Source organism: Pseudophryne corroboree, chromosome 2 (assembly GCF_028390025.1).
Source record: "Pseudophryne corroboree isolate aPseCor3 chromosome 2, aPseCor3.hap2, whole genome shotgun sequence".
In the NCBI taxonomy this organism is placed as follows: Eukaryota; Metazoa; Chordata; class Amphibia; order Anura; family Myobatrachidae; genus Pseudophryne; species Pseudophryne corroboree.
The window spans coordinates 402,745,414-402,767,278 of NC_086445.1; the positions used below are offsets into that span (position 1 = coordinate 402,745,414).

Below are 21,865 nucleotides of genomic sequence, written 5' to 3' on the forward strand. Positions count from 1 at the left end.
GCAAGCTTATTAGAGGCAAAACCTGGTATGTTTTGCATTTAACAACATTGGCGTTTCAAAAAACGGCAAAATTGCCGCAATTTGCCAATTTTAAAATATTTGCTATATGATAAACCTAAATATCTTCAGAAATTAGTTAAGAGCTCGTATTAATTACTTTAACATTGTGACCACAAATATCTTACATACTTTTACTATATGAAGGTTAAACTACAGTGTGTGTGTGTGTGTGTGTGTGTGTGTGTGTGTTTTAATCAATTTTATGCTTACAAGAGATTTTTGAGTTTGAAAAATACAAAGCAACCTAAAGCGATACTCCAGGTACTAGTATAACATTTCCACACCGTTATAGTAAAACTTAAATGACAAAAATGATCTGTTATTCAGTCCAGTAGTGGTGCAGCTTATTATACCAGTGTATTGTTACTGAAGTCTTACATTTTGGCTCATGTGAGACAGATGAAATAACAGTTCCTTGTCAAATCGCCAGTACAGATTGAGTATCTCATATCCAAATATTCAGAAATATGGAATGTTTTGAGTGAGATAGTGAAACCTTTGTTATCTGATGGCTCAATGTACACAAACTTTTTTTAATATACAAAGTTATTAATAGAATTGTATTAAATGACCTCCAGGCTGTGTGTATAAGGTGTATGTGAAACATAAATGAATTGTGTGAATGTACACACACTTTGTTAAATGCACAAAGTTATTAAAAATACTGACTAAAATGACCTTCAGGCTTTGTGTATAAGGTGTATATGAAACATAAATGCATTCTGTGCTTAGACTTGGGTCCCATCACCATGATATCTCATTATGGTATGCAATTATTCCAAAATATAGAAAAATCAAATATCCAAAAAACTTCTGGTCCCAAGCATTTTGGATAAAGGATAATCAACCTTTAATACACAGCTAATGATCAGGTTTAGAAGAGATCTCAAAAATCAACTTAAAGCATCTGTCTCACCCATGTAACATTGTACCCAGTGGCTGGGGTTGTGTTTTTCTCCCCTGTCCACGCTGAACCTCTCTCCACCTTGGTGCTTTAAAGTCTGGGCCATGAGAACTTGACTGGGGCATAGCGCCACCTCTAAACCAAATTTGGGTTTAGAAAATTGTAGACCCCCAGATAGCAGTTTACTGGTACATGGTGGCACTACTGAAGCTTTCCACACTACAGTCGCACTTTGCCTCTGGGAATGTATACAGTGTGCCTCCAGGATTAATTTCATTCCAAGCCCCTCCACTGCCATTGCTCTGCTGCTACCGGATGGAATTGACATCACGCATTGTAGCTGCGTCCTCTATGCTGGACCATTAGGGATGGGAAGACAACCCCCCCACCCCCCCATCTTCCTTTATAGCTCACCATCATATCTGCCTCGATACATACTGGACCACAGGGATGAGTTTAAATCTATTTTATTTAAACATTTAAAAACGGTCAATCACTGTTTATATTGTTGCGTTGTGCAGATCAAAAGAGTCCTCAATTTAAACCTTATAGTGAGCAGCTCCAGACATTTAATGTTCAGCAGCACATACGACTGGTAAGGGGGAGGTCAGCACAGCCACAAACTATAATATACAATGATTAGTGTCATTCTTTTGTGGTTTGACAATAAGGCACCTTCTTGTTTCAATAAGCACTAACTATATAGATCTATGGTGAAGTTAAGGTACATAAAACTCTGCATGAAATTGCTTGCGCTAGAAATAGCTTTGAATTTTTTTCTTTTTTACAGACCTGGGTAAGAATTGTGAATGGTGAACTGGAAGACAAAACACGGGCAGACCTGTTTGAGTATGTAGTGGACTTCCTGACTTTCTCCGATGACCAGCAGCTGGTGTGGCATTATGCAGACTGGGTTTTGCAGAAAAGTGAGCAGGTTTGTGGTTCTCCGCTTGGGTCAAGGCTCTGTCAGTATTTGTGAAGGATATAGAAGTTGGTAATTCTTATGTTACATTTGTGGTCTGCACATAATGGTCAGACCACTGCTCCACTACTTCTCACTTCACTTGTAATTTTAAGGGGAGTATTCAATTAGTGTCGGAATTTTCGACAGGGCGGAAAGACGGCACTTTCCGCCAAAAATCATCACTTTTCAACACTTCAGTATTCTATTGAACTGCTGGTATTCCGCCCTGTTGAAAATTCCGAAATGTCGAAAAACACATGGTTGAGCGGAATCTCTGCTCATCCATCTGTTATTCTGGTTTGTTTTCGCCCATAAGAAAGGGTGAAAATTAATGGTCGAAATCAGAGGGGAAACTGGCGGAAACGGCCCGCAATAGAATACTGAAGTGTCGGATCCTCAATGTTGGAGAGGATCCGACACTAATTGAATACTCCCCTAATGCCGCTTTCAGATCGCAAATGCCGGATCCCACCCGGTAAGAGAAACGTGTCCTTACCGGGTGGGATCCGGCATTTGCTCTACTCTGCTGGCTTTCCGACCCGGCAATATACCGGGTCGGTTACCATAGCAGCGGGGGACGCAGCAGGGGCAGGGGTGGAGGCGGCGCTGGGAGATAAGCTCATCTCCTGCGCCGCCTCTCCCTATGCTGTGAATGGGAGCCGTGTCACATCGAAACGGCTCCCATTCACACTGCACCTGACCCGGTATTCAACCCGGTAATAACCCTTCTTTTTAACCGGGTTGAATTACCGGGTCAGGCGACCCGCTAATTTGGCAAAGGTGCTTTCACATTACACAATGACTCGTTTCGACACGGCAATATGCCGTGTCGATACAGGGTTATTTGTGCGATGTGAAAGGGGTATAACTGTGCTATGTAAAGTAAGTGTTTAGTGGTTGGAATTGCAGAAGCTCAGTAAGGGTAGGGCATTAGTTGTCAGTAATGTTACTCATCCCAGGGGCTCTTCTAAACAGTAAAAAATAAAAAAGGTTAAAAGAAGTGTTATAGAAAGATGATTAATATAATTTTGTCTATTTTGATGTTATGTATTTGCAATATGAACATTGCATTATCATTATTTGTGGAATTATTGATTTCCGCATTTGTAGTGGCTTTTTATTTTATTTTTATTTTACAATACGCAAAAAGGTCACAAATGTGTTCTAGCTAATTTAAAAAAAAAAGATTAGTGTATTCATATCCAAATTGTCATTAACATAATGGCTTTTTTTATCTGTAATGTTATAAATAAATGCATTGTGTCTTCTTCTTTTTTTCTGTTTTAGTAGTTTGTGATCCTTGTGTAGTGCACCAATATTTTCTGAGGGCTGGTGCACACTTAGATTTATAAATTTTTCCCATATCGTGCACAGTATTTACAGCATAATGTTAGTGACATGACATAGAGGATATAGCGGCTAGTAGTATGATGGATAATATGTACAGACTGTGCATTAAATGATTTTGCATTTTTATTTTGTCAATATTTTACACCGCTTTCTCTTTTCCCATTGTAGCTGATACTTTTAAGATTTCATGCAATTCCTATCAAAATATTGTCCTATGCAATTTTGCAGATTGGGGTTCAGATTTTTACCAAGCGAACTTCAGAAGAACACCTCCAAAATGGCTTCTGTCCAGATGAGATTGTCGGTTATCTCTGCAAGTACCGAAAGGCTTTACTTTCCTACCTGGAACATTTAGTAATGGAAAAGAGAATACAGGTAATGGCCCCATGAAATTAATATTATGGAAGATATATAATGTAATATATAACTCTATAATTTGGCAGTTTTCTTTGTGTACTATGGAAAAATCCTACATTAAATATTTCTTTTTCATATACGTTCCAGTAAGCACTTTTAGATTGGCTTTATTTTGATATAAGCAAGGCGCACAGCTAGTCTGTCTCTTTGCACTTTGGTTATACTCAAATACAGCTTAATCCAACCAGTGAGGAAGTAAAGCCTCACAGTGATAAAATATCAGCACCCACTTGCTCTGAACGTTCTGCCTCCAAAAACTCCCACTGTCGATTTAACCGCCCCCTCCCCATTTACATAAAATCCAAAAGGTAGCGCAGATCACACCAAAATACTCTATATTTCTACAGCGGGATACACTAGGATTCCACAGGGAATACATCGGACTGTAGAGTTGGATCTTGATCCGAGGCACCAACAGGCTAAAGCTTTGACTGTTCCCAGGATGCACTGCACCGCCTCCTCTATTGCCCCGCGTCCGGGCACTGGAGCTCAGTTTGTAAGTTGATGCCTGCAGAGCAGGTCACTAACAGGTCGGGCTGCGCTAGGCAGCCCTGAAAAGAGCTTTTTAAGAAGACTTCAAGGGCCACAGCACTGTTTGTCATTCTGACAATCTGTGCTGTGGCTCCATCACCTCCCCAGCAGCGCTGCATACTCCCGCAGCCGGGTTCCCGGGTACTTGCAGCGGAAGCGCACCGGTCTTCAGGCACACCACCGCTGACGCTCTCCTGGATTGCGTGGCTGCTGGCGTGGACACTGTACTGCACAGGGACCCCACTATATCCACCCGGACAGGGAGCACAGGTTGGATTTACTAAAATCCGTTTTACATAGGCTCCACGGTACCCAGTGGTGAGGCCTAGCATAGGGGATAAGGCGCTGACCTGTAGCCCCTCCCCCAGCTCCGGGCTCCATCTACTGCTGGTGTTCCCGCCCTGGAGCTGCCTTTCACTCTCCCTCACTCCCTGACAGAGATTTTGGAGCCATCTTTCCACAAGTAGCTGGGCTGATCTCCGGGACTACAGGGCACTGTCTCCTCTGTAAAGCCGCCTGTTTCATCAGCGCTGTGCATTTACAGGCACTTAAGTATTCTACATGTCATTTTAGACAGTGTTAGTTAAGAACAAGTGTACAGCTACCTGAATATTTAATACAAGTATTCTGTGATATACATCCAGTATCTACTGTGCGTTTTTATATCTATATACATACATATCTATATGTAATTTTACTACTCCAGTGCAGTTTTATTGTTTATCTGTAATAACTTCTGCATTGTACCTGTGACTGAGTGTGCTTGTAGCTGCTGTGTGGATTTCATTCTCGTGTATCACACTTCTTGCTCTCACTATATTCTGTACCCTGGGGGGCTAGGTGCATCAGGGTCTCATTTATATATACAGTGGGGCAAAAAAGTATTTGGACAGCCACCGATTGTGCAAGTTGACCCACTTAAAAAGATGAGAGGTCTGTAATTTCCATCATATGTACACTTTCAACTGTGAGAGACAGAATCTGACGAAAAAAAGCAGGAAATCACATTGTATGATTTTTACAATTTACTTGTATATTCTTGTGGAAAATAAATATTTGGACACCTACCAAGCAGCAAGATTTCTGGCTCTCACAGACCTGTTACTACTTCTTTAAGAAGCTCTTCTATCCTCCACTCGTTGCCTGTATTAATGGCACCTGTTTGAACTGATTATCTGTATAAAAGACACCTGTCCACACCCTCAAACAGTCAGACTGCTGCCTCTCCACCATGGCCAAGACCAGAGAGCTGTCTAAGGACATCAGGGACAAAATTGTAGAGCTGCACAAGGCTGGGATGAGCTACTTGACAATAGGCAAGCAGCTTGGTGAGAAGAGATCAACTTTTGGCGCAATTATAAAAAAATGGAAGAAATACAAGATCACTGACAATCTCCCTCGACCTGGGGCTCCATGCAAGATCTCACCTCGTGGGGTATCAATAATCTTGAGAACAGTGAGGAATCAGCCCAGAACTACACGGGGGGACCTGGTCAATGACCTCAAGAGAGCTGTGACCACAGTCACAAAGGTTACCATTAGTAACACTACGTCGTCATGGATTGAAATCCTGCAGCGCCCGAAAGGTCCCCCTGCTTAAGCCAGCACATGTCCAGGCCCGTCTAAAGTTTTCCAGTGCCCATCTGGATGATCCAGAGGAGAATTGGGAGAATGTAATGTGGTCAGATGAGAGCAAAATCAAACTTTTTGGTATAAACTCCACTCGCCGTGTTTGGAGGGAGAAGAATGATGAATGGCATCCCAAGAACACCATAACCACTGTGAAGCATGGGGGTGGAAACATCATGTTTTGGGGCTGCTTTTCTGCAAAGGGTACAGGACGACTGATCCGTATTAAGGAGAGGATGAATGGGGCCATGTATCGTGAGATTTTGGGCAAAAACACACCGCCCGGGCTCCGTAAGAAGCATTTCAAGGTCCTGGAGTGGCCTAGCCAGTCTCCAGACCTCAACCCAATAGAAAATCTGTGGAGGGAGTTGAAAGTCCGTGTTGCCCGGCGACAGCCCCAAAACATGACAGATCTAGAGAAGCTCTGCATGGAAGAGTGTGCCAAAATACCTGCTACAGTGTGTGCAAACCTGGTTAAGAACTACAGGAAACGTTTGACCTCTGTAATTGCCAACCGAGGTTATATTACAAAGTATTGAGTTAAACTTTTTGATTGTACAAATATTTATTTTCCGCAAGAATATACAAATAAAATGCGTAAAAATCATACAATCTGATTTCCTAGTTTTTTGTTTTTTTTCATATTCCGTCTCTCACAGTTGAAGTGTACCTATGATGGAAATTACAGACCTCTCTCATCTTCTTAAGTGGGCCAACTTGCACAATCGGTGGCTGTCCAAATACTGTTTTGCCCCACTTTGTGTGTGTGTGTGGTTGTGTGTGTGTGTGTGTGTGTGTGTGTATGTATGTATGTATGTATGTATGTGTGTGTGTATATATATATATATATATATATATATATGTATATATATATATATATATATATATATATATATATGTATGTATATGTGTGTGTATATATATATATATATATATATATATATATATATATATATATATATAATATTATTGCTACACAGTATATACGTACACAGTAAATACTGTTTGTGGTTTTATACTGTGTATTTCAGTCACCTCATACCACTTTAATCCTCTGTTTGTGCCCTGTATTTACTGTCACATAAATAAGGGGGTTATTTGCAGGTATTGGGGGGGAATTCAAATGTCTGAAAAGTCGGTTGGGTGTCTGTTTTTTCCTGTCTATTAGATAGGAAAAAACAGACACCCAACTGACTTTTCAAACAATTGAATATCCCCCATTGTGTTTGTCTGGCTTTATTGTACTGTTCTAAGGCTACATTCCCTATAATGTCTGCCACACAGGGCGGGAAATCCATGGATGCTTCTGCATCATGCAGTGCTGGCAACAAGGATTTACCTGAGGGGGAAGTTTTAGTTGATGGTTCAGGCACTGGGTGCCATACATCTCCCAGTCAGCCTGCGGCATCTGTGGGCCAATCAGGAATCACCTTGGGCAGCGTTTTCAAGTATGCTGAATACGCTTGTGACACGTCTTGCGCCCCCGGTGGGACCTCCTGTGCCATTGCAGCCACATATTGTCCCTGTAGTTAATCCGCCCTGGGCGGACACTCTGTCTACCCAGTTACATCAATGAAATCAATCTTTGATTAGACAAAAGTCTACCCCATGTCCCTCTGGGGTCAAGGGGTCATCTAAGCGGGCCATTTCTTCCTTACAATCCACTAATATTTAGGATAATTCTTCTCATGAGGATGGGGGAATATACTGATTTGTCACACTGATACAGTCGCTTCTGATGAGGAATCTACAACCCAGGTTGATGTTCCTGACCTAGTGGAGGCTATTAAGCTGATTCTCCAAATTGATGATGAGATCGATCCCACTACTGCGTCTAGGAAACCTGATAAGTTCAAACGTCAGAAGGTTACTAAAGTAGTCTTACCACATTCTGACCATTTAATTGACATACGTCAGGAATCCTGGTCATCTCCAGGAAAGAAATTTTCCATGTCTAAAAAGATGCTAGCTCGTTATCCTATCCCTGCGGAGTTGAGTAACAAGTGGGAAACTCCAACGCCGTTGGACTCTCATGTCGCACGTCTTGTGGTATCATCTACTCTGCTTGTCACCACTGTCACCTCACTGAAGGAACCGATGGATAAGCGTGTGGAGGGTTGCCTGAAGTCTATTTACTCTCTTACCGGTGCTGTACATAGACCCCACTATAGCAGCCTCCTGGGCCGCGAAAGGCATTGAAGCATGGGTTCAGGCAATTGAGGATGAGCTGCCTCAGCATATTTTTTGACACTGCCAGACAATATCTGTCTCATATTACCACAGCCTCCAACTACATTCAGGAGGTGGCCTCTGAGGCAGGTGTAATGGCAGCCAGGGCGTCTACTTTGTCTATACTGGCTCGCCGTATTCTGCGGTTGAGGTACTGGAAGGTGGACCTAAACTCCAAGAAGACCTTGGAGGTGCTCCCCTTAAAGGGAGACATCCTTTTTGGGGGAGCATCTGAATAAGATTGTGACTGACTTGGCAACTGCTAAGACTGCGTTCTTCCCAAATACTAATCCTTCTGCACCGAAGGCAAAGAGTACCACTTCTCGTTCCTTTCGACCTCCAGGGAAGACAAAGGGTCAGGCGTACCCGAGACAGGCTCGTACTTCCTAATCCACTAAATCCAAACCTAAACAATCCTGGGCTGCCCATCAGCCTGCTTTCAAACAAGACAAGCATGATTCATGGCAGGGCGGGCCTCCCACTGGGGGACCCCAGGGTGGGAGGCTGACTTCTGCAGTTCACCCAGGCCTGGTTAAAGACCACTTCGGACGCCTGGGTGCCGGAAGTTGTCTCTCGCGGGTACGCAATCTCTTTCAAGAGACGTCCCCCTCGCCAGTTCTGCTCGACGGTTATCCCTTCAGATCCGTTGAAAGCGCAAGCTCTACACTTGGTTGTGCAATCCCTCCTGGACACAGGAGTGGTAGTGCCAGTACCTCTGTCCCAGAGAGGCAGGGGATATTATTCGACCCTGTTTCTATTTCCGAAGCCAAATGGTTCCTTCCAAGCCAATATACTCTACCTCAAAGCATTGAACAAATTTGTGAGAGTGTCCAAATTCCATATGGAAACTCTGCGCTCTATTGTACTGGCCATGGAACCCGACGACTGTATGGTATCCCTGGACATACAGGATGCTTACCTGCATATACCTATTGCCGTATTGCATCAACAATATCTGTGGTTTGCTATTGACAACCTCCATTATCAGTTCCAGGCTCTGCCATTTGGACTGGCAACAGCCTCTCGGATCTTCACCAAGGTCATGGCCGTGATGACGGCCCTTCTCCACCATCAGGGAATCAGGATCCTGCCGTATGTGGACGACTTGCTGATCCTGGCGAACTCCCAAGTTGTTCTCCTCAGTCATCTGGAACTGACGGTCCAATTCCTACAAGCCCACGGGTGGCTCATCAACTGGAAAAAGTCCTCGCTGGTCCCTGCTCGGAACATGGTGCACCTGGGGGTGCTGCTGGGCACACACAGCCAGAGATTGTTTCTGTCTCCAGAGAAAGTCCGGAAACTTCATGACAGGATTAGATACTTCCTCTCTTGCCCAAGAGTGTCGATTCACTTGGCGATGCAAGCACTAGGCCTCATGGTGTCTGCTTTCAACATGGTAGAGGACGCTCAATTTCATTCCCGCCCTCTGCAGAGGTTAATCCTTTCCAAGTTGGACGGCCTGCCCCATCGGATCAGGTCTCAAATGATCTCCTTGACTCCGGAGGTTCGTCTGTCACTGAGCTGGTGGCTACAGGACCACCAGATGAGCAGGGGCCATCCCTTCTGGATCTCCAACTGGGTCTTCCTGACAACGGACGCCAGTTTGTGGGGTTGGGGCGTGGTGTTGGAGCAACACTCTCTCTCCAGGGTCGGTGGACCAGGGAGGAATCTCTCCTCCCAATAAACATTCTGGATTTGCGTGCAGAGTTCAATGCGTTGATGCTTGCCCTGCCTCTGGTACAGAACAGGCCTTTTCAAATACAATCAGACAACGCCACCACGGGGGCGTACATAAATCATCAAGGTGGCATTCAAAGCCACATGGCAATGCTGGAAGTATCAAAAATCATCCATTGGGCGAAACGCCATCTGCCAGCAATATCGGCAGTGTACATTCCCGGAGTCCTCAACTGGGAAGCGGATTTCTTCAGTCGTCAGGACGTTCACGCCGGAGAGTGGAGTCTTCATCCGAAAGTCTTTCAACTCCTAGTGGACAAGTGTGGCTTACCAGATGTAGACCTGATGGCGTCTCGACACAATCACAAGGTTCCGGTCTTCGGATCAAGGACAAAGGATCCTCAAGCAGAGTTCGTGGACGCACTGGCAATTCCATGGAACTTCCGGCTGCCATACGTGTTCCCTCCAGTGTTACTCCTGCCCAGGGTACTACGGACGTTCAAGCAAGAAAGAGGAATACTACTTCTAGTCGCTCCAGCGTGGCCCAGATAGCATTGGTTCTCAGACCTGCAAGGTCTATCGATAGAGCGTCCTCTTCTGCTTCCTCAACGTCCAGACCTCCTTGTTCAGGGACCTTGTGTCTACCCGGACCTGGCCAGGCTGGCTTTGATGGCGTGGCTCTTGAAGCTTCACTCCTGAGGGCCAAAGGATTCTCCGAGGCGTTTATTCAAACTAAGTTGAATGCCCACAAACCGGCTTCTGCACGGATTTATTACAGGGTCTGGATCTCTTACTTTACATGGTGTGCTGCTAAGAATTATGATGCCCCGGTTATCTACCTAAAGTGGTATATTCTTTCCATCTTAACCAATAGATTGTGGTTCTGGCTTTTATCTCTTCTGGTTTGTCTTCCAAAGAACGGTCTTTGGATGAGGTACGGGCTCTCCTTATCTACGTGGAGAGTACTGCCTCTATCCGGAGGTCAGATACCCTTTTTGTACTTTCTTGGTTTTCACAAACGTGGCTGTCCTGCGAATAAGCAAACCTTGGGCAGATGGATTAGAATGGTGATTGCACAAGCTTATGCTCATGTATGAGGTGCATTGGATCCATGGATAAGCAGCAGTACAATATCTGTAAAATTGATTGACAGTTCCCTTTTCTGGTATATGTTTTGTGTCATGGTCAGGCCCCTTTCTATAGATTGCTGATTCTGCTAATATCCAAGAGGTGTTGTTAGGCTGTAGGTGTCATATATTTTGTGAACATTTATTATACAGTACATCACTTCTATTGGTGATCACAATTTACGCCAGGTTGTTTATAAAGTGTTCCTCATATCTATGTGTTAAACCTTCATTGAAATCATGAAAACATTCGTAGTGAGTTATGTGTGTAATTTTTAAGAAAATGGGGTATATTTACCAAGGTCTCGATTTTGACCGAGATGACGTTTTTTCTTCAAAGTGTCATCTCGGGAATTTACTAAGCAAAAATCTCGGCAGTGATGAGGGCATTCGTAATATTTTGGAAGTCCTAGGAAAAAATCAATACACCATCGGTCAAATACGCCTGCAATTTGGTAGAAATCGGTCATTTACTAAAAAGTGCAAATCACAAACACTGCCGACAATAGCCAAACACTGCCGTGCTGAAATACAAATCGTGAAAAAGTGTTAAAAAAAAAAAAACAGACCTGTTTTTTTTTTCCCGTTTTTGGATAGGCATGCACGGATCCATGAGATCCGTGCATGTTTTTCAGTGGGAAGGGGTGGGGAAGTGTGTTTTTTTTTTTTTTTTTTTTTTTTAAATGCGTGGGGTCCCCCCTCCTAAGCCAAACCAGCCTCGGCCTCTTTGAGCCGGCCCTGGTTGAAAAAATATGGGGGGGAAAGTGATAGGGGTTCCCCCATATTTAAACAACCAGCACCGGGCTCTGCGCCTCGTCCTGGTTCCAAAAATACGGGGGACAAAAAGCGTAGGGGTCCCCCGTATTTCTGAAACCAGCACCGGGCTCCACTAGCCAGATACATAATGCCACAGCCGGGGGACACTTTTATCTAGGTCCCTGCGGCCCTGGCATTACATAACCAACTAGTCACCCCTGGCCGGGGTACCCTGGAGGAGTGGGGACCCCTTCAATCAAGGGGTCCCCCCCCCCTCCAGCCACCCAAGGACCAGGGGTGAAGCCCGGGGCTGTCCCCCCCATCCAAGGGCTGCGGATGGGAGGCTGATAGCCTTTTTGACAAAAAATGAATATTGTTTTTAGTAGCAATACTACAAGTCCCAGCAAGCCTCCCCCGCAAGCTGGTACTTGGAGAACCACAAGTACCAGCATGCGGAGGAAAACCGTGCCCGCTTGTACCTGTAGTAGTAGTAGTAGTACTACTGCTAAAAAAATACCCCAATAAAAACAGAAGACACACACCTTGAAAGTAAAACTTTAATACATACATCCACACCTCCATATACACATACTTACTTATGTTCACACGAGGGTCGGTCCTCTTCTCCATGTAGAATCCATGGTGTACCTGTTGAAAAAATTATACTCACAAAATCCAGTGTAGATGGCTCCTCTTCTTCTCCATTTGTAATCCACGTACTTTGCAAAATAACAAAACGGATACCCGACCACGCACTGAAAGGGGCACCATGTTTTCACATGGGACCCCTTTCCCCGAATGCCAGAAACCCCCTCTGACTTATGTCTAAGAGGGTTCCATCAGCCAATCAGGGAGCGCCACATTGTGGCACCCTCCTGATTGGCTGTGTGCTCCTGTAGTATATGACAGGCAGCACACGGCAGTGTTACAATGTAGCGCCTATGCGCTCCATTATAACCAATGGTGGGAACTTTGTGGTCAGCGGTTGACCGAAAGTAACCTCACCGCTGACCACAAAGTTCCCACCATTGGTTACAATGGAGCGCATAGGTGCTACATTGTAACACTGCCGGGTGCTGCCTGTCATACAGTACAGGAGTACACAGCCAATCAGGAGGGTGCCACAATGTGGCGCTCCCTGATTGGCTGATGGAACCCTCTTAGACATAAGTCAGAGGGGGTTTCTGGCATTCGGGGAAGGGGGTCCCATGTGAAAACATGGGGCCCCTTTCAGTGCGAGGTCGGGTATCCGTTTTGTTATTTTGCCAAGCACCTGGATTAAAAGTGGAGCCTTCTACACTGGATTTTGTGAGTATAATTTTTTCAACAGGTACACCATGGATTCTACATGGAGAAGAGGACCGACCCTCGTGTGAACATAGGTAAGTATGTGTATATGGAGGTGTGGATGTATGAATTAAAGTTTTACTTTCAAGGTGTGTGTCTTATGTTTTTATTGGGGTATTTTTTTAGTTGTAGTACTACAGGTACCAGCGGGCCCGGTTTTCCACCGCATGCTGGTACTTGTGGTTCTCCAAGTACCAGCTTGCGGGGAGGCTTGCTGGGACTTGTAGTACTGCTACTAAAAACAATATTCATTTTTTGTCAAAAAGGCTATCAGCCTCCCATCCGCAGCCCTTGGATGGGGGGGACAGCCTCGGGCTTCACCCCTGGTCCATGGGTGGCTGGAGGGGGGGGACCCCTTGATTGAAGGGGTCCCCACTCCTCTAGGGTACCCCGGCCAGGAGTGACTAGTTGGTTATGTAATGCCAGGGCCGCCGGGACCTAGATAAAAGTGTCCCCCGGCTGTGGCTTTATGTATCTGGCTAGTGGAGCCCGGTGCTGGTTTCAGAAATACGGGGGACCCCTACGCTTTTTGTCCCCCGTATTTTTGGAACCAGGACCAGGCGCAGAGCCCGGTGCTGGTTGTTTAAATATGGGGGAACCCCTGACATTTTTTCCCCCATATTTTTGCAACCATTACCGGCTCAAAGAGCCCGAGGCTGGTTTGGTTTAGGAGGGGGGACCCCACGCAATTTTTTTTTTTTTTTTAATTTAACACTGATTTCATTTTTTACAAAGGTGCACGATGAAACCCAGCACGGATCTCTCAGATCCGGCCGAGATTCATTGTATTAAAGTCGGCAGTGTTTTACAAGTCACTCACGTAAAACACTGCCAAAAAAAACGAATGACATCGGTAAATCCGAAAATGCAGAATACGACAGCTTAGTAAATTAGTCGTAATAAATTCAAAAAGTTGCAACTTTACACTTTCGATGTCATTCGTGATTGAACTTTGACCTCAAACGGGAAAATACGAATTTTAGTAAATATACCCCAATGTCCAAAACCAAACAAGTGCCTTTGTTGTACTGTTTAATCTAAAAGGTAAATAACACCAGTAATGGGGATGTAGAACCTCTCCTAATTCTTCCCTATAACAATAGTCACCCCATGGGCTTCCAGCAAACAACTATACAGCAATTGTGTTCAGTGTCCTATGGCTGCTTGAGTTTTTATTTCCTCCTGTATACAGAAGGAAAAGTACCATACCCACCTGGCTGTGCTGTACCTGGAAGAGATCCTACACCTCAAATCGGTGAACCCTACAGACCAGACTGAGCTGGAAGATCTACGTCAGAAATTTCAGAGTTTGCTGCAACAGTCAGATCTGTACGGAGTCCTACTGCTCATAGGTGAGTGTGCACCAATCCATTACCACGACCACACCATAGCATGGCAAAGGCAGGAGTTACTTACGTTGGAGTCTCTTGTTGCACTATTGGGTTGATTCATCTTATATACATACATTTCCATGAGTCTTCTAAGGTTATCTCCATTTAGTTTCAATATGTGTATATTTTTAATCTTTGAATGGGAGCATGTCTCCTACTGTATCTTTTATTTCGCACATAATAGTAGTCTATTGATCTCAAATCTCTCTGAATTTCCCCCAGACTCTGCTTTTTCTAAGCGTTCTGTGTTGATTGATGTTGTTTAGATAACCTAAGGATTGTAATACAAGTTCCACATTATGAACTATAGTCACGTTGCACTCGGAAATATCACTGGATCGTTTCATGTAGCTATCAGCGAACATTATATTTCATTATTTAATTTGTAACTGCTTATAATTATTGTTTCCTCCGTCAGATAAAATCAAAGACACAGATCTGCACATGGAGCGAGCAATCTTACATGGGAAGCTGGAAGAGCACGAGCAGGCCTTGGAAATCTTAGTTCATCGTTTGAAAGACTTTGCTGCGGCTGAGAGTTATTGTGTGTGGAACTCCCAGGGCAGAGATGCCCATTATCGCAAGAGACTCTTCCAGCTCCTTCTCTCCTCCTACCTCACGCCATCCACGCCTGACAGTGCGCTGACTGTGGCCGCAGTGGACTTGTTAAATAACCACCCTATGGAATTTGATGCATCAAGTGTTTTACACCTGTTGCCAGAAAGCTGGTCGGTGCAGCTTCTTTCTCCATTCTTGGCTGGGGCCATGAGGGAGCATGTTCATGCTTTAAGGATTTCCCAGATGGCACTAGGTTTGGCAAGGGCAGAGAATATAATATACAAGAATGAGAAGGTTGGTAATAATGCTTTTTCTTTATCATCAATACAACAAAAAATATTTTAATTCGACAACTACTGCTCTGTTAGACAGCACATATAGGGCCTGATTCATAGTTTTATGTACCTGTACTGCTAACGCAGCTGTGATTTTTCTAGCTGTGGATGTGCGAAAATATGCTAATATAACAGCCGCCAGGACTTGTACTGAGACGCCCACTGGAGCCATCGCAGCTGCCCACAACTGCATACACATAAGCAGCATCGGGCACAGATCTTGCAAACATCAAGTCCTTCAGTGAGTCTATGGTCATCAGTGAGTCTATGGTCAATTAGAATGGGCGCACAACTAAAACGTTGGTGTCATTTTATCTGTCAATGGGATCACAGTCGCAGCCTGAGACACTCCCTGAAAACAGTTGTGACACACCTTTGTTTTTGCCGCCACTCCCTATAACCGTCCGTAAATCATCCCTGGCTGTCAGAAATCCTCACTGCCAGTGGTTAAGGACCTTTGTGCGTGCACAGAGCAACCGTGGCGCATGTACTGGCGCTCTTCACACCGTCGTAAGGGGCTACACTCCCTTAACCCCCGCACGACTTTGTGGTGTTTAATAGTTGTATTATATGGCGTATTACCTGCATTCCTGATATTGTGATTGGTTAAATATTGGACTACGAAAGGCCTTCTAATGGTAGGCCCTTGCAAGCGGGTGAACAGCTCCTGCAGGCCACGATGTACAGAATGTAGGGTGCCGGAGGTACTGTGCTTGGTGGAGTGGCGGGTGCGAGCAGTACGTGGAGGGGGGAGGGGTTTCCGGATGTGATAGGGGTGGTGGATGGCCTGGTGTGGGTTAGACCGCGGATGGGGGAGGGTTTCTGTATATGCTGCGGCCTGAGGGATGGGGGAGGTGTTGTGCTTGGGGGATTTGCGGGTGCGGTGGACATGGGGATGGGGGAGGGTGACCGGAGGTACCATGGGTGGGTCAGGGCCACATGGAGTGGTTGGGTGGTTGAGGGAGGGTATTGAGAGATGATGTGTGCAGGGCGGGGGAGGGGGGGAGGCTGATGTGGAAGTTTGGCCTGAGGTGCATGGGAGTGGTGGAGTTTCCGGGGGGGGGGGGGGGGGGGGGGGTGCAGGTATGGTGCTCCCTTGGTTGGTGGAGGGGCTTGTGAGGCGCAGCGGGTGTTGAATTGGTGGGTGCGCTGTTGCGGCAGGTGAGGTAGGGGGTCCGGAGGAGTTGTGAGGGTTGGTTGCGTTGGTGTGGCGGGAGCGGTAGGAGGCGTTGCGGGTGGGTGGTTGGATGGGGTTGGGGTAGGCAGCGTGAATGTTTGTGTTGTGGGAGGGGCAGGAGGACAGGAGGAGTGGTGCTGTGGGTGTGGGAGAAGAGGGTGGGGTGATTGGGGGAGGGGCAGGTGTCAGGGTGTTGTGGCTGTGTGAAGTGCGGGTGCGAGGGTGCCATGGATGGGGGTAGAGGGCGTGTGGGTGAGTGATGTGTGGGTCAGTGTTGAGAGTGGTGGGGGGGCTGTTGTGCTGCTGTCGACGGGTAATAGGCGCAGCAGACTGTGGAGAGACAAATAGTATGATCTGAGGATATTAGGTGCTTCAGTGTTTGAGAGTCCTCCAAAAAGTATAATTGGCCAGATATGTGACTGTATGAGTCGGGCGTCCCTAGGGCGGGATACACTAACCTGCTCTACTGTGGAAAGACCCCATTCTGCGTCCCTTACTGACCGGCGCTGTCCCTCGCTCCCAGTCCCTGTAGTTTTCTTATCTCCCATTGCGCCTCCACCACGCCGCGGCCACTCTGATCTGTGTGTTGTCTCTTGCGCATGCTCATATAACCCAGACTTCCTCCTTCTGGCATCCCACAGTCCTGTGAGCGCATGACGGAAGACTGTATGATATGCGCATGCGCAAGAGACAACGCAGAGATTAAAGTGTCCACGGCGGTGAGATGCGTAAACTACAGGGACTGTCAGCGAAGGGCTGCGCCAGCCAGTGAGATGCAGAGAGGGGTTTTTCCGCAGCGGAAGAGGTTAGTACATCCCGGGCTAAGTCTGCAGACGGAGGGAGCTCCGGCGCAACAGCAATGGTCATTGGTGAGAGTTCCGTCCTTGCCGCCCAGCATGGCACCTCCATGTCTGTCTGCGGCAGGTGCTCATATAGTGGTGCATGACCTAGCGTCCCTTGGCCTGAGGTGTGATCCGCCAGCCACGGTATCTACCCAGGAGAGGATCTGCGGGCGGCCACCTGCTGCCAGCAACTACCCTCTGTATCCTCTGTGTTCCCCTCCCTGCAGATGCTGTCAGTGGCCGCTGCTGCTCTGGCTAGGCATGGTCACCTCCCTATACTGTAGGTTGGTAGTGTCACTGGGCACCTTGTTCCTCAGTCTGCTGCTGGCACAGGGCATGGTGTAGCTCCCTGCAGCTGCTGTGACTGTATGGCTCTCTCTCCGCCCATTGCTGTGACTCCACCCAGTGTTAGCCACACAGTCACAGAGTAATATATAGGAGATGACCACTGGGCAATTGGCTAACCATCCTCGGTGTGATTCATTTGGCCACCCAGTGAAAGAAGTAGTAATATCCTCTGTTTGACCTCATCCTTGAGAGTCGCATACAGTGCTCTGTTGGTTAGTCTGTGGTTAATTGGATGGGGTCCGTTCTATGTATAGCAGGTTCTGTGTATTAATAATTGCACAGTCCTATTGTTTTACAAAACAATGGTGTACTTAAAAGGAACAACCGATGTATGAGCAGAGCGTAAGAGATAAGAATATCCTGATACATTGAAGCACTACAGGGGCAGTAATAGTGACTGTATGAGCAGTACTAGTAATATAAAGCACAGATATTGTGCTGTTCTAACTTTAGCAAAACTGTGAATGAGGCATATAACCAATGTTCAGTTCAGCTACAGCAATGCAGCCTCAGCTAAGCTGTTCATTACAGTTGCTGGTCCTGCACATGGGAGTAAATCATAATTTTGGGAAACACAGTAACAAATGAGTTAATAACTAAAAACTATGAAGAGCCTATGGGCAATATGTATCTAACTAAATTTGCTGTAATTTACACATGATAGGCAGCACAGACAGTGTAAGGGTTAGCATTACTGCCTCACAGCACTGAGGTCATGGGTTCAATTCCCACCATGGCCCTAACTGTGTGGCGTTTGTATATTCTCCCTGTACTTGCGTGGGTTTCCTCCGGGGTACTCCAGTTTCCTCCCACAATCCAAAAATATACTGGTAGGTTAATTGGCTTCCTACAAATTAACCGTAGCGTGAATATGTATATGTAGTAGGGAATATAGATTGTAAGCTCCACTGGTGTGAATGGCCAAATACAGTATTCTCTGTAAAGCGCTGCGGAATATGTGTGTGCTATATAAATAACTGATAAATAAATAATAATGATATCAGCCAGGTCACAAACAAGGGTATCGGAAACGTTGATGCTTGTGGGGATCTAAGGCTAGCACATCTGGCCTGATCCCACAGTTACTGTAGCACAAGTTGCTGAAAACATTAATGCTGGCGATTTGTCAGAACTGGACCATGGTGCAATAAAAGCAGGTGGCCTGGTCTGATGAATCATGTGTTATTTTGGATCATGTGGGCAGCTGACTGTCATTCACCTGGGGAAGTGCTGGCACCAGGATGCACTATGAGAAGAAGGCAAGCTGGCGGAGGGCAGCGTGATGCTCTGGTAAATGTTCTGCTGGATAACCTAGAATCCTTGCATTCATTTGGCTGTTACTTTGACACACACCACCTACCTAAACATTATTGCATGCTAAGTGCACCCCTTCATAGCAATTGTATTCTCTGATACCAGTGGCCTCATTAAGAAGGTTAATGCACCCTGCCACACCCTGCAAAAATTGTTCAGGAATGGTTTAAGGAACATGACAAAGTGTTCAAGGTGTTGACTTGACCTCCATATTCTCCAGCTCTCAATCCGACCCAGCATTGGCCCAGATGTGGCTACTATAATATCACAGGATCTCTCATTAACACAATCACAAAGTGCTGCTATAAATACAGTATTGTGTTTTTTTACTAAATAAATCATTATGATAATTATATTCAATTTTGAAAAATCTATTTGTTCTATTAAATTGTATATTTGAACAAATTTAAATCCTGAAGAGCAATTGGTGAGGCGGTTCGAAATCATACATACTTCTAGTGCGGGATTTTGTGCGAGTCTAGCCAGATTGTTACACTGCATAAGTTGGATTTGCCATTTAAATGATTGCTGCTTTAAAATCTGTCCAGACAAATTCCGCTCTTCTGGCTTCTCGCAGGCTATTAAAGTTATCCCAAAGAGTAGAAAAGACTGCTAGGAAATGTTTAATAAGGAAATCATATCAAAGTGTGTTTTTGTGCGTATGAATTGTGATTAGTACGGTAATGTCTTAAGGTAGAAAATTAGATTTTATGAACCTCAAGATGAAAATATAAAAATGCATTTAACGTTTGAGCAAATAAAAAATAAAAAAAGGAGCATGAAAACTTCCTAGTGTAATTGGCAAGTTGTAATAGGCATTATTCAGAACTGGATATAGGCTCTGAGGATGTGTATTAAACGGTTATTGCATCGAAACATGTCGCTGTAAAGTACTAGCTGCAAAAAGCAAATAACCTGCTTTTCTGTTGCCTTATAAATATGGCTGTCGTAGGGTGAACAACAGTCTCTGTAAGATCTGTGGTATCTTTTGCTTTTTTTTATTTTTATAATCTCATAAGGCAAAGCAAGTTATAAACGATATGATCCTGCATTAGATGTTATTTTGGGCAGAGTTTACACCACTGATGCATGTTACTATTTTTCAGTTGAATATGAGGGAAAAGCCAGTAGTGCTCTCAGAAAAGAAACTATGCCATGCGTGCCGGAAGCCATTCCAAGAACCAGCCTTTGTCAGACACTCCAGTGGCCACATTGTCCATACCCACTGTGCTGCAAAACAGCATGTCAACAGCAGCATCGACAGTCATGTGCCGAACTCGAGCAAACGAACTTGAAAAAAACACAGCCAGAGATGCCTGTATTAACATCTGTCTTTAAAATGTCCAAGGATAAGGATTGGGAAGCTCTTGTGCGGTGTGATGCGAAGACAGTACACTTCTTAGCAGATGTGTTTGCTCAGAAGTGATCTGACTGTGCAGAACTTCTCAGGCAATGATAAAGTAATGAAGAATACAGTCCCTTAAACGATGATGAACATCTTCTTAACTATCAGATAAAACTTAATAGTTTGAATGGAGCTTTTTTTTGCATTTTTTAAAGATATTTGCACTGAAAATATTTTGCATATACTGTGATGGGGCAATATAAAGGATACATGTACACAATGGACTTATTCATGTTTCAGAAAAATATTAGTGATAAACAAACATGGCTGCAGTCATCGCGATAGTATGTGATCTGTTGGCATAGTCAATTGTGGATATTTCATGTATTGTACATTATACCACTAAACTCCCAAGTGATGAAACCATGATCTTGCAGAGCATTCCAGTCATGTTATAGGGGGCTGGGGAATGAATTGTGTATTAGATGGTTATTTTGTAAGGCCAAGAAGTCTTTCAAATACATGTCATATCACCTCTTTTCTTATCACCCATCAGAGCTGTAATCAAGTCAACATTTTAAAGGCTATTTCAGTATAAGATGATTTAATATCATTGGTGGGATTCCCTTTTATACACTGCTTTCTCACTGTTTCTGTATTCTGCTACATTTAAACTGCATAAAATAACTTGGCGGGCACCAAGTCTTGTTGCCTCTAGTATACCATTTATTGCCGAAATCCATTATGTGACATTATCTAGAAATTAAAGATGTAACAAAGTGTTAGTTATCAAGTACCTTAAAGGCTTTGCGGAGCAATAGGTCCAAAGGGTTTACCATTAAAAACCAAATATACAAATATCCACTACGCACATCATCCTTACTAAATAATTTCCATCATTTTCCTTATATACAGCCACTACAATTAAGATATTGTTTCTCCTGAATATTTAGAGTAATAGTAGTTTCATATACTGATGTATTGTAAATGTTTTACATCTAATAAAAGTGGGATCTCTGTCCAGAACCGGTAAGGAAAAGCATGTTATGATTTTATACATATTTTCCGAAATGCCTTCTTTTGAGATGCATTTGGTGAGTGGTTCTTTTTTGACTGGGACTACAATTTACTGTACTTGAAAGTGTCAGCTAATCTGTTTTGCACACTGATTGATGCTAGACACTACACAGTCCATGAAAAGGAGGATATTGCTGTGTATATTGAAGCAGTATGGTCATCATTTATTAAGGACTGCTAGCACCACAAATCGTTTCCATAGGTTTATCTGGTAATAATAGAATATGGTTGGTTATGACACATTTGCACGTTGATAAAATGCTGTTTGCATGGTGGAAAATTTGGATGTGTGGATTTAGGAAGTGCTTAATATTTAGCTGTGCTGTTCAACCCATGTATGCATGTTGTAATTATACTATTCATTCATAATAGACATTTCTGCTATTTTCCAAACTAGTATCTCATTATTAATTTGCTAGTGTACAGACATTGTACTGTTATAATGATCTATGTTATTGCACTCTGGAGGATTTTGAGGTCCATGCTG

At 44.5% G+C, this 21,865-nt stretch overlaps 1 protein-coding gene across 2 annotated transcripts in view; it reads left to right on the forward strand.

Moving 5' to 3' along the window:
- The window catches only part of TGFBRAP1 (transforming growth factor beta receptor associated protein 1), a 103,221-nt gene extending 81,881 nt beyond the window's left edge, over nt 1-21,340 (forward strand). For both annotated transcript variants that reach the window (XM_063953415.1, XM_063953414.1), the window contains exons 8-12: nt 1,755-1,898; nt 3,507-3,653; nt 14,184-14,343; nt 14,801-15,234; nt 20,063-21,340. In XM_063953415.1, coding sequence (XP_063809485.1) covers nt 1,755-1,898; nt 3,507-3,653; nt 14,184-14,343; nt 14,801-15,234; nt 20,063-20,251 — 1,074 coding nt within the window. In that variant the 3' untranslated portion in view covers nt 20,252-21,340. The remainder of the gene's footprint in view (nt 1-1,754; nt 1,899-3,506; nt 3,654-14,183; nt 14,344-14,800; nt 15,235-20,062) is intronic.
- The last annotated feature ends 525 nt before the right edge of the window (nt 21,341-21,865 follow it).